At 37.3% G+C, this 12,780-nt stretch overlaps 1 protein-coding gene across 7 annotated transcripts in view; it reads left to right on the top strand.

The window, feature by feature from the left end:
- ZNF260 (zinc finger protein 260) overlaps positions 1 to 12,780 on the top strand; it is a 74,612-nt gene that overhangs the window by 19,738 nt on the left and 42,094 nt on the right. For all 7 annotated transcript variants that reach the window (XM_053906391.1, XM_019423111.2, XM_053906388.1 and 4 more), the window contains 2 exons: positions 10,218 to 10,311; positions 11,228 to 11,354. In XM_053906391.1, the coding sequence (XP_053762366.1) occupies positions 10,258 to 10,311; positions 11,228 to 11,354 (181 nt within the window). In that variant the 5' untranslated portion in view covers positions 10,218 to 10,257. The remainder of the gene's footprint in view (positions 1 to 10,217; positions 10,312 to 11,227; positions 11,355 to 12,780) is intronic.

Here is a 12,780-nt window from a genome sequence, read left to right as displayed (position 1 = left end):
TTAACTTTTTTCCTTCTGATGAGAACTTTTAAGATTTAACATCTTAGCCACTTGCAAACATACGCTGCATCATTAAGTATAATTACTACGCTGTACATTAATATCCCCTTGACTTACTTTATAACTGGGAATTTGTACCTTCCTTGACCACTTTCACCCATTTCGCCCACCCACTCTTCCACTTACCCCCACACCGATGGAAGCTACCAATGTGTTGTATTTGTGAGGTATTTTGTTTTTAAATCTAATTCCAGATATAAGTGAGATCATTCAGTATTTGTCTTTCTCTGACTTACTTCCCCTAGCATAATCCTCTCAAGGTCAATTCATGTAGTTGCAAATGGCAGGATTTCCTTAGTTTTTTATGGCAAAATAACATTCCATTGTGTATACACACCAAATTTTCTTTAACATTCCACCCATCAATGAACATTTAGTTGTTTCCATGCCTTGTGTATTGTAAATAATGGTGCAGTGAACCTAGAGTGTGCAGAAATCTTTTTGAGAGATTTCATTTCCTTCAGATAAATATCCAGAGGTGGAATTGCTAGATCATACAATAGTTCTATGTTTACTTTATTAAGGAACCTCCATAGTGTTTTCCATAACTGCTGCACCCATTTACATTCTCAATAGTGTAGGTTTCCCTTTCCTCCACAACTTTCCAACACTTGTTACTCCTTTTCTTTTTGATAATAGCCATTCTAACAGGTGTAAATTTCTCTGATGATTAATGATATGGAGCACCATTTCATTTATTTGTTTGCCTCTTGTATTTTGGGAGAAAATATGTATTCAGATCCTCTGCCCGTATTTTAATTGGATTGTGTCTTTTTTTATACTGAGTTGTAGGAATCCTTTATGTATTTTGGGTATTTAACCCCTTATGAGATAAATGATTTGCAAATATTTTTAATGGTTGATCCAGAGCTTCCAGTATATAATGTGTACAGCTTCCAGTGTACAGCTTCCAGTATATACTAAATTCCAATGAGATATAGAAATGTTGTCTTTTAAAAAGCAGAACAAAAGAAATCTTATATACATATATAGCATTTGTTATATTAATTTTATTTATCTTTTTTTTTTTTAAGTAACCTCTGCACCCAATGGGGGGCTTGAACTCATGATCCCAAGCTCAAGAGTCACATGCTCTGCCAGCTCAGCCAGCCAGGTGCCCCTTATTGTTTTTGATTTTCTACATTTGATGCTGTGGATTCAAAGTACCATCTGTATTCAGTTACTTACCCAGTATAGCTTTGCTACCCACCTCCTTTGTGTTATAGAAGTACAAATTATACTTTTATTTTTATTTTTTCCTTTCTTATTTATTTTTAATTTACATCCAAATTAGTTAGCAGATAGTGCAACAATGATTTCAGGAGTAGATTCCTTAATGCCCCTTACCCATTTAGCCCATCCCCCCTCCCAAAACCCCTCCAATAACCCTCTGTTTGTTCTCCATATTTAAGAGTCTCTTATGGTTTTTCCCCCCTCCCTGCTTTTATATTATTTTTGCTCCCTTCCCTTATGTTCATCTGTTTTGTACCTTAAAGTCCTCATATGAGTGAAGTCATATGATTTTTGTCTTTCTCTGACTAATTTCACTTAGCATAATGCCCTCCAGTTCCATCCATGTAGTTGCAAAAGGCAAGATTTCATTCTTTTTGATTGCCGAGTAATACTCCATTATATATGTATATATATGTATGTACATATATGTATATACGTGTATATATGTGTGTATATATACATGTATATATGTGTGTGTATACATATATACACACACGTATATACATATATGTATATGTGTGTATATACATACATATATACATATATATGTATATACACACATATATATACACATACCAAATCTTCCTTATCCATTCATCCATCGATGGGCATTTGGGTTCTTTCCGTACTTTGGCTATTGTTGAAAGTGCTGCTATAAACATGGGGGTGCCTCTGCCCCTTTAAAACAGCACAACTGTATCCCTTGGATAAATACCTAGTAGTGTAATTGCTGGGTCATACGGTAGTTCTATGTTTAATTTTTTGAGGAACCTCCATATTGTTTTCCAGAGTGGCTGCACCAGCTTGCATTCCCACCAGCAGTGCAAAAGAGAGATATTCTTTCTCCACATCCTCACCAACATCTGCTGTTGCCTGAGTTGTTAATATTAGCCATTCTGACAGGTGGTATCTCATTGTGGTTCTGATTTGTATTTCCCTGATGATGAATGATGTTGAGCATTTTTTCACGTGTTGATCAGCCATCTGGATGTCTTCTTTGGAGAAGTGTCTATATGTGTCTTTTGCCCATTTCTTCACTGGATTATTTGTGTTTTGGGTATTGAGTTTGGTAGGTTCTTTAAAGATTTTGGATACTAACCCTTTATCTGATATGTCATTTGCAAATATCTTCTCCCATTCCGTTGGTTACCTTTTAGTTTTGCTGACAGTTTCCTTCCCTGTGCAGAAGCTTTTTATTTTGATGAGGTCCCAGTAGTTCATTTTTGCTTTTGTTTCCCTTGCCTCCAGAGACATGTTGAGTCAAAAGTTGCTGCGGCCAAGGTCAAAGAGGTTTTTGCCTGATTTCTCCTTGAGGATTTTGATGGCTTCCTGTCTTACATTTAGGTCTTTCATCCATTTTGAGTTTATTTTTGTGTATGGTGTAAGAAAGTGGTCCAGGTTAATTCTTCTGCATGTCGCTGTCCAGTTTTCCCAGCACCACTTGCTGAAGAGTGTCTTTATTCCAGTGGATATTCTTTCCTGCTTTGTCAAAGATTAGTTGGCCATATGTTTGTAGGTCCATTTCTGGGTTCTCTATTCTGTTCCATTGATCTGAGTGTCAGTTCTTGTGCCAGTATCATACTGTCTTGATGATTACAGCTTTGTAGTATAGCTTGAAGTCCGGGATTGTGACGCCTCCTGCTTTGGCTTTCTTTTTCAAGATTGCTTTGGCTATTTGGGACCTTTTCTGTTTCTATACAAATTTTAGGATTGTTTGTTCTAGCTCGGTGAAGAATGCTGATGTTATTTCGATAGAGATTGCATTGAATATGTATGTAGATTGCTTTGGGTAGTATTGACATTTTAACAATATTTGTTCTTCCTATCCAGGAGCATGGAATCTTTTTCCATTTTTTTGTGTCTTCTTCAATTTCTGTCATAAGCTTTCTATAGTTTTCAGCATATAGATTTTTCACCTCTTTGGTTAGATTTATTCCTAGGTATTTTATGGCTTTTGGTGCAACTGTAAATGGGATTGATTCCTTGATTTCTGTTTCGTTTGCTTCATTATTGGTGTATAGGAATGTAACTGATTTCTGTACATTGATTTTATATCCTGCAACTCTGCTGACTTCATGAATCAGTTCTAGCATTTTTTTTTGTGGAATCTTTAGGGTTTTCCATATACAGTATCATGTCATCTGCAAAGAGTGAAAGTTTGACCTCCTCCTGGCCAATTTGGATGCCTTATATTTCCTTGTGTTGTCTGAGTGCTTAAGCTAAGACTTCCAATACTATGTTGAATAATGGCGAGAGTGGACATCCCTGTCTTGTTACTGACCTTAGGAGGAAAGCTCTCAGTTTTTCCCCAATGAGGGTGATATCAGTGTTGGGTCTTTCATATATGGCTTTTATGACCTCGAAGTATGATCCTTCTATCCCTACTTTCTTGAGGGTTTTTATCAAGAAAGGATGCTGTATTTTGTCAAATGCTTTCTCTGCACCTATTGAGAGGATCATATGGTTCTTGTCCTTTCTTTTAGTGATGTGATGAATCATGTTAATTGTTTTGCGGATATTGAACCAGCCCTGCATCCCAGGTATAAATCCCACTTGGTCACGGTGAATAATTTTTTTTAATGTATTGTTGGATCTGGTTGGCTAATATCTTGTTGAGGATTTTTGCACCCATGTTCATTAGGGAAATTGGTCTATAGTTCTCCTTTTAGTGGGGTTTTGTTTGGTTTTGGAATCAAGGTAATGCTGGATTCAGCACTGGCAAATTTGGAAGTTTTCCTTCCATTTCTATTTTTTGGAACAGCTTCAAGAGAATAGGTGTTAACTCTTCCTTAAATGTTTGGTAAAATTACCCTGGAAAGCCATCTGGCCCTGGACTCTTGGTTTTGGGAGATTTTTGATTACTAAGTCGATTTCTGGTTATGGGTTATGGGTCTGTTCAAATTTTCTATGTCTTCCTGTTTCAGTTTTGGTAGTTTATATGTTTCTAGGTGTTTGTCCATTTCTTCCGGATTGCCCATTTTACTGGTGTATAATTGCTCATAATATTCTCTTATTATTGTTTTTATTTCTGCTGCGTTGGTTGTGATCTCTCCTCTTTCATTCTTGATTTTATTTATTTGGGTCCTTTCCTTTTTCTTTTTGATCATACTGGCTAGGGGTTTATCAATTTTTGTTAATTCTTTCAAAGAACCAGTTTCTGGTTTCATTGATCTGTTCTTCTGTTTTTTGGTTTTGATAGCATTGAGTTCTGCTCTAATCTTTATTAGTTCCTGTCTTCTGCTGGTTTTGAGTTTTATTTGCTATTCTTTTTCCAGCTCTTTAAGGTGTAAAGTTAGGTTGTGTATCTGAGATCTTTCTTCCTTCTTTAGGAAGGCCTGGATTGCTATATACTTTCCTCTTATGACCACCTTTGCTGTGTCACCTGGTTTTGGGCTGTTGTGTTATCATTTTCATTGGCTTCCATGTACTTTTTAATTTCCTCTTTAACTTCTTAGTTAGCCCATTCATTCTTTAGTAGGATGTTCTTTAGTCTCCAAGTATTTGTTATCTTTCCAAAGTTTTTCTTGTGGTTGATTTCGAGTTTCATAGCATTGTGGTCTGAAATATGCACAGTATGATCTTGATCTTTTTGTACTTTTTGAGGCTGATTTGTGTCGCAGTATGTGATCTATTCTGGAGAACGTTCCATGTGCACTGGAGAAGAATGTGTGTTCCTGTGCTTTAGGATGAAATGTTCTGAATCTATCTCTTAAGTCTATCTGGTCCAGTGTGTCATTCAAAGCCATTGTTTCCTTGTTGATTTTCTGTTTAGATGATCTGTCCATTGTTGTAAGTGGGATGTTGCAAGTCCCCTACTATTATGGTATTATTATCAAGGAGTTTATGTTTGTGATTGATTTATATATTTGGGTGCTCCCACATTAGGAGCATAAACGTTTACAAGCGTTAGGTCTTGGTGTATAGACCCCTTAATTATATAATGCCCTTCTTTATCTCTTGTTTTAGTCTTTATTTTAAAGTGTAGATTGTCTGATGTAAGTATAGCTACTCCGGCTTTCTTTTGGCGACCATTAGGATGATAGATGGTTCTCCATCCCCTTACTTTCAATTTGCAGGTGTCTTTAGGTCTAGAGTGGGTCTCTCGTAAACAGCATATAGATGGATCTTGTTTTCTTATCTATTCTGTTACCCTATGTCTTTTGATTGGAGCACTTAGTCCATTGATGTTTAGAGTTGAGTACTGAAAGATATGAGTTTATTGCCATTATGTTGCTTGTAGAGTTGGAGTTTCTGGTGGTGTTCTCTGGTCCTTTCTAGTCTTTGTTGCTTTTGGTGTTTTGTTTTGTTTTTGTTTTTTTGTCTTGTCTTCCCTCAGTACCCCTTAAAATTTCTTACAGGGTTGGTTTAGTAGTCATGAACTCTTAATTTTTGTTTGGGAAACTTTTTATCTCTCCTTCTGTTTTGAATGACAGCCTTGGTGGATTAAGCATTCTTGGCTGCATATTTTATGATTCAGCACATTGAATATATCCTGCCACTCCTTTCTGGTCTGTGAAGTTACTGTGGATAGGTCTGCTACAAACCTGATCTGTCTTCCCTTCCCTTGTAAGTTGAGGACTTTTTTCCCTTGCTGCTTTCATGATTCTTTCCTTGCCTGAGTATTTTGTGAATTTGACTATGATATGCCTTGTTGACAGTCGGTTTTTGTTGAATCAAATGGGAGTCCTCTGTGCTCCCTGGATTTTGGTATCTGTGTCTTTCCCCAGGTTGGGAAAGTTTTCCGCTAGGATTTGCTCACATAACCCTTCTACCCCCTTTTTCTCTCTTCATCTTCTGGGACTCCTATGACTCTGATGTTGTTCCTTTTTAATGAGTCATTGATTTCTCTAATTCTTAAATTGTGCTCTTTTGCCTTAGTCTCCCTCTTTTTTTCTGCTTCATTAGTCTCCATAAGTTCGTCCTCTATATTGCCGATTTGCTGCTCTGCCTCATCCATCCTTGCCATTGTGGCATCCATTCAAGATTGCAGCTCAGTTATAACATTTTTTATTTCGTCCTGACTAGCTTTTATTTCTTTTATCTCTGCAGAAAGGGATTCTAATCTATTTTCAACCCCAGCTAGTATTCTTATTATCGCGATTCTAAATTCTGGTTCAGACATCTTCCTTGTATCTGTGTTAAGTCCCTGGCTGTTATTTCTTCCTGCTGTTTCTTTTGGGGTGAATTCCTGCATTTCATCATTTTGAAGGAAGAAACAGAATAAGGGGAAAAATATTAAAATAAAAATATTAAAAGCAACACACAAAAAATCAAATAAATTATGCTATGATCTTAGGTCTATTTTGGTCTGCTTGTTGAAAGGTGCTTGACAGATTAGAGAAAGAAGGGAAAGACGAAAAAAAAGAAAAAGTAAAAGGAAAATGTTTGAAAATTTGAAAAATGAATACAATGAAATATAATAAAATGAAATGATAGAAGTAAAATAAAATTTTAAAAGTTTACAAAAGTAAATATAGTAGAAAAAATTAAAGAAAAATGTTAAAAATTGACAATAAAAATAAATTTCTTTCTGTATTCACAAAAAGAAAAAAAAGTTGAATAGATGGACCAGCGAACAGACTGAAATACGATTGAAATTACATCATTTTCCCCTAGAAGTCAAACTATGAAGCACTTTATAGTCTGTAAACTGAGCAGGCGGAGAGACTTGTGGTGTTCCTTAAGAGCCAGGTTGGTCCAGTTGGGCAGGGCTTAGTGTAATGGCTCCGTTCTCCACTAGATGGCACTGCTTAGCTTACTGGGGTGGATTGTTTTGGCACTTAGAGGTGTGTATGCACATGCGCAGGAGAGGTGAAGATGGCACCACCCAGATACCCACTCTCTAGTATTGGAACTCTGTTCTCCCCGATCAGCAATTGTGCACCCGTCCTTTGTCTTCAGCTTCCATCCACTCCCTAGTTTTACATTGTCCATGACCAAGCTGTCAGGTTGCCAGGCTGTACCTCCCCTTCTGCGTTTTTTCTCAGTTGTGGCTGTGTTTCCCCTCACTTCTGAGAGACTGTGGCTTTGACCTGCGCAGACCTGGGGGAGGGTCTCACCAAGTAATGGCCAGGTGCCAGTCGCACCCGGGAACGTTTGTGGGACCATGCTGCTGCTGATGCCCAGAGACTGTGGCTGGGTGCCAGCCCATCCCAGAAAAAGTTCACATGATCTTGTAGCAGCATTTCAGGGATATGGAAAATCACAACACACATCTGGCACCAGGCTTCACCCTTAATGTCCTTGTTCCAGCACCAGTGAATGTGGTTGTTCTCTGGTTCAGGTTGTGTAGATTGTTGTGTTACTTCTCCAATCAGTTTTTACGTGTGCAAGATGGTTTAGTGTTGATATGGCTGTATTTCATGGATACGAAATGCAAAAAAACCTTCCATGTTGTTCTGCCATCTTGGCCCCTCCCCAATTATACTTTTATATATTGTAGGCCTAATAAAACATGTTATTTCATATAGTTGATATTTAAATCAGTTAACTAAGAGAGAAAAAATATACATGTATACTGTCTTTGATTATCAAATAATTACCTTTCCTGGTGCTCTTTATCTTTTCTTTTAAAAAAAATTTTGTTTTTAAATGTTCATTTATTTTTGAGAGAGAGAGGAGAGAGGGAGCATGAGCTGGGGATGGGCAGAGAAAGGGGAGACACAGAATCTAACGCTGGCTCCAGGCTCTGAGCTGAGCCTGATGCGAGGCTCAAACTCCCAAACTGTGAGATCATGACCTGAGCTGAAACTGGACACTTAACCCACTGAGCCACCCAGTCACCCCTCTTTATCTTTTCATGTGGATATATATTACTGCCTCGAATCATTTGCTTTCTGCTTGAAGAACTCCCTTCAGTATTAAGATAGGTCTGCTAGCAATTAATTCTCCCAGTTTCTATTTCATCTTCACTTTCAAAAAATAGTTTTGCTTATTATAGCATTCCTGGTTGAAGTTTTTGAGTCTTGGTTTACATTCTGGTCTCTGTTATTTCTGAGGAGAGGTCATTAATTATTCTTACTGGGGCTCACTTGTAAGTAACAACTCATTTTCTTCTTGCTGCTTTCATATTTCTCTTTCAGCGGGCACCTGGCTGGCTTAGTCGGTAGATCAAGAGGGGCTCTTGTCTCAGGGTCATGAGTTCAAATGCCACATTGGGCCTAGAGCTGACTTAAAAAACAAAACAAAACAACAAAAAAACAACAACCAAACAAATTTCTCTTTCACATTTCACCGTTTTTACCATGTTGTGTCTATTTGTAGATCTCTGTGCCTTGATCCTGCTGGGTGTGTTGAGCTTCCTGGATGTAAAAAATGTAACTTTGAGAACTTTTCATTGTTATTGGACAATGTTAAAATGATCCTTTTCTCTCTTCTCATACACCCATTATATATGTAGGTATGCTTGCATCCAGGTTTTCTAAGTCTCTTTTCCATTTGTTTTTCCTGTTAGATTGCACAATATTTATCTTTTAAGTTTGCCAGTATTTTCTTCTGCCAGTTTATATCTAATATTGAGTTGCTCTAGTGAAATTTTCATTTCATATTACAATACTTTTCAAGTGTAGGATTCCCATGTGGTATTAAATAGCTTTTCTTTATTGATATTGATGTGACACTGTGACCATACCTTTATGTAAGTATAGGTTCTTTTGTTTATCTGAATATATTTATGGCTACTTTGCAGTCTTTGTTAAATTTGGTGTTCTTGCAGGCAGTTTCTGTTTTGTTGATGGGCCATTTTCCTATTACTTTGGACTTTTTCTTTATAGAAAGTAGAAATTTTAAATAATTGTAACATATCTGGTATTTTTGTCTGTTTCCCCTACTAGTGCTCCCCACCACCAGACTTGTTATTTGCTTGTTTTCTTTAGTGACTAGCTAGTTTAAGTGCAATCTGTCTTCCCCAGCCCACACTGAAAATCTGTGATATTGCTCGTTTAGGGTACAGCCTTGATTATTACCACAGTCACCCTTGGATGACAGTGGTTTCCACAGGTCTGTCTTTTGAGTATCTCCCAGCCGTTAAGCTGCAGAAATCATGATTTCTGCTTTCAACAATGCTGTGAAGTATATATTGCCTCACAGACCAATGTAATCAAGTCAGTATCTGGGATTTGTTCTGACAAAAGGAACAGCTCTGTAAGTGTCTAATTCTTTCTGGGAAACTAGCCAGCCTGTAGTTCATATATCTCCAGCGAATCTTTCAATCTTCTCCTAATAGTCTTTTAGTAAAACCTCACTGTTTTTGAGAATGTCCTTAGGCTTGAACTTTTCTACAGTTACAGATGAGGTCATTTCCTATGGAGACACATATGGAACTCTCTTGTCTGTGGCCAGCTTCCCCCTCTGGACAAAATCACCAAGCCACAGACCTTGTTCTTGGGTTAGGGACAGTGGCATGCTTCTGAGTCACACTTCTGCTTTTAGGAGCTGGGTGCTTTGTAGGTGGGGAGAGGGTGAGTGCAGCAGCCAGAGGTTTCAGTTTGCCAAGATCTGTTGGCATGGAAATCCTACCCCAAGATTCAAGACAGACAACTGGAACCCCAGTATTCTCACCAGGGCCACACCCAAGGTACATATTACATTTTGTGTTTGGAAGCAAACAGAAGAAAATCTATGTCCCTTAGCTGCATTTCCCTGAGCATTGGGTAGCTGAGGGCAGGATGAGAAACGTTGGTATCCTGCTCTTCCCAGGAAGACAGCCACCTGACTGGGAACACAGGTTGACAATTGGTGAGGAAGCCTGTGTCCTTGATTGTACCAATTTGGAATGGAGTATCTTTCTCACTAAGATGTGATGAACAAGGAAGGGTGCAGGTTTGGTTCAGATACTGCAGACTCTCAGCTTATAAGTTTTGGTAGATTTTCCTGAACAAATGTTTCTTTATTTGCTATATATTTTTGTATATAATTTTCATTAGTTTTGACAGGGAGCATGTCATCGGAGCTCCTCATGCTGTCATGGCAGAAATGGAATTCCCGGACCAATTCCTTACAGTTCTAAGCATGGACCATGTAAGTTGCTGAATCTGTCTCCTTTGTGAACATTTCCTTTTTCTGAATCTTCGTACCAAATAGGGCCTGCCCCACATTCCCATAGTTTTTCACTTTCTAGTGAGAGTTGGAACCAAACATAACAGTATAACTCGTGTGCCTATCTATTCTCCAAATAATTCTCAACATTCTTATTTGTTAAGTCTTTTGTTAACAGCAACTATAGAGTAGAAATGGAATACCTAGATGGAGGAATTTACCATACTTTTTCATATTCTTGGATAAAGATCAGATGTATCCATTTGATTACATATGGGAAAATTCTGTACTTCTGGAGACTGGAGTTTCCAGGTAGACTGGATTTGATTTTCACTGATCTCCATCATACATAGATGATTGTAGACTCCCAGAATTGAAGAACACCTTATCCATTGTAAATGTCTAAATACAATTAAGCCTGATATTTTTTCACCAAGTAAGACTATTCTGTAGCCACTAAAAAGTACTTATTAAATGGTTTGTCATTAGAAGCAAAAGTTCTGATCATATCATGTTAAATAATACTTAACACAGTGTTGAACTTAGGGCTGCAAGAAATTATAAATTAGTGTTCACATCCCATTTTCTAAGTTAGATACTTTTCCTTTACAGAGAAACAAGAATATAGAAACTCACCTTTATTAATTCATGCAGCTCATTTTATTTCCAGATTAACATGCTTATGGAATTAAGAAATTCCATAATATGCAGGAAGATATTCTCTGAGTCAAATAGATTCTTTAAAGATATGTAGATAGTCCTGTTTGGGAGCGCTAATTTCCTTACTCCCATACCATAACATTCTACCCACCCTTGCCTACTAGTTTACTAACTGGCTTACCATAATGCAATTCTTTTTCTCAAAAATATTTCATTTATATATGGTTTTTTGTTTCAGGAATTGGTGACTTTCAGGGATGTGGTCATCAGCTTCTCTCAAGAGGAATGGGAATATCTGGATTCAGCTCAGAGGGACTTATATTGGGATGTGATGATGGAGAACTATAGCAACTTGGTCTCACTGGGTAAATTTATCTGCTTCATATAATTTAGAATATGCTCTATTCTATCAGCTGCTCTATTCTATCATAGAGTTGCTTGTCAGTAAACCCAAGACTATCTTTTGAAAGAAAATGGGTACATCTCTTTGTTTCCAAAGGCATGGGTTGAACATTGTGTTGGAGATGACACCTCCATGAAGCACATCCATCATTCTTCATGTTTGTATTCTCTCAGTCCCTTCATATTTCTACTTTCCCTGATACCCAGGGAGTTTATTTTGAATTTTAGAACACATATAGTATATCCTTTGAGAGAGTATTGTACTGTGATTAAAGTCAGCATTGCTATAAATGCTTTGTTATTATCACACCTTCTTGAAGAACAGCTAAGAAACCATGTCCTGAGTCATTACAATTATTAGAAGAATCTGTGTAATTTATATCTTAGATGGATAAACAGAATTTATGTTCATTGCCTGCCATATGCATTATATTATACCTGTTTTGTGGTTGAAGAACTTTGCATTTAACATTGTCAGTATTATAGCAAGGATCTTTTAATGTTTTAGAAAGCTACTTGTTTTCCTGTCAGATTACATAGTTCTTGCCATGTACCAGGCCCTATTCTAAGGAATTTTAATATATGGGCTCTTTTAATTTCTCAATAACCTGATGACATGAATAGTACTTGTATTATTTTGCTAAGACAAAGAGTATTTAGGCAGCTATCCCAAGGTTATACAGCTAATTAGTGTCAAAAGCAGGTAAATCCTTACTTTTTGCGTGACTAACGACCTCCATAGGTTTTAATATGTAATATAGTTGACCCTTCAACAACAGAGGTTTGAACTATGTTGGTGTACTTCTGTGTGAACTTTTTGATGAAGGTAATAGAATACTGTAAATGTATTTTCTCTTATGATTTTAACATTTTCTTTATGAATACAGAATATAATACATACAATATATAAACTATGTGTTAGCTATTTGTTATTGGAAAGGCTTCCAGTCAATAGTAGGCTATTAATAGTTAAGTTTGGGAGGAGTCAAAGTTATATGAGGATTTTTGATTGTGCAGGGCACAGGGGCCCTAACCCTGGTTTCACCGGTCAACTGCATTTTCAATGTGATCATTCTCTGAAAATTTTTTTAATTTCAATTACATTTCCACATTTGGTGGTCTTTTCTTTCATTTTTTAATGTTTCTTTATTTTTGAGAGAGAGCGTGAGCAGGGAAGGGGCAGAGAGAGAGGGAAACACAGAATCCAAAGCAGGCTGTGGGCTCTGAGCTGTCAGCATGGAGCCCGACACAGGGCTTGAACTCACAAACTGTGAGATCGTAACCTGAGATGAAGTCAGACACTGAACCAGCTGAGCCACCCAGGTGCCCCATCATTTCATTTCTAGGTAGAACGGCTTTTTGATTTACTGATACTGGCATTCATTTATG

The sequence above is a fragment of the Panthera pardus genome, unplaced genomic scaffold (assembly GCF_024362965.1).
Source record: "Panthera pardus isolate Hobbes unplaced genomic scaffold, ASM2436296v1 HiC_scaffold_18, whole genome shotgun sequence".
Taxonomy (NCBI): Eukaryota; Metazoa; Chordata; class Mammalia; order Carnivora; family Felidae; genus Panthera; species Panthera pardus.
This window is presented reverse-complemented; position numbering and strand designations above follow the sequence as displayed.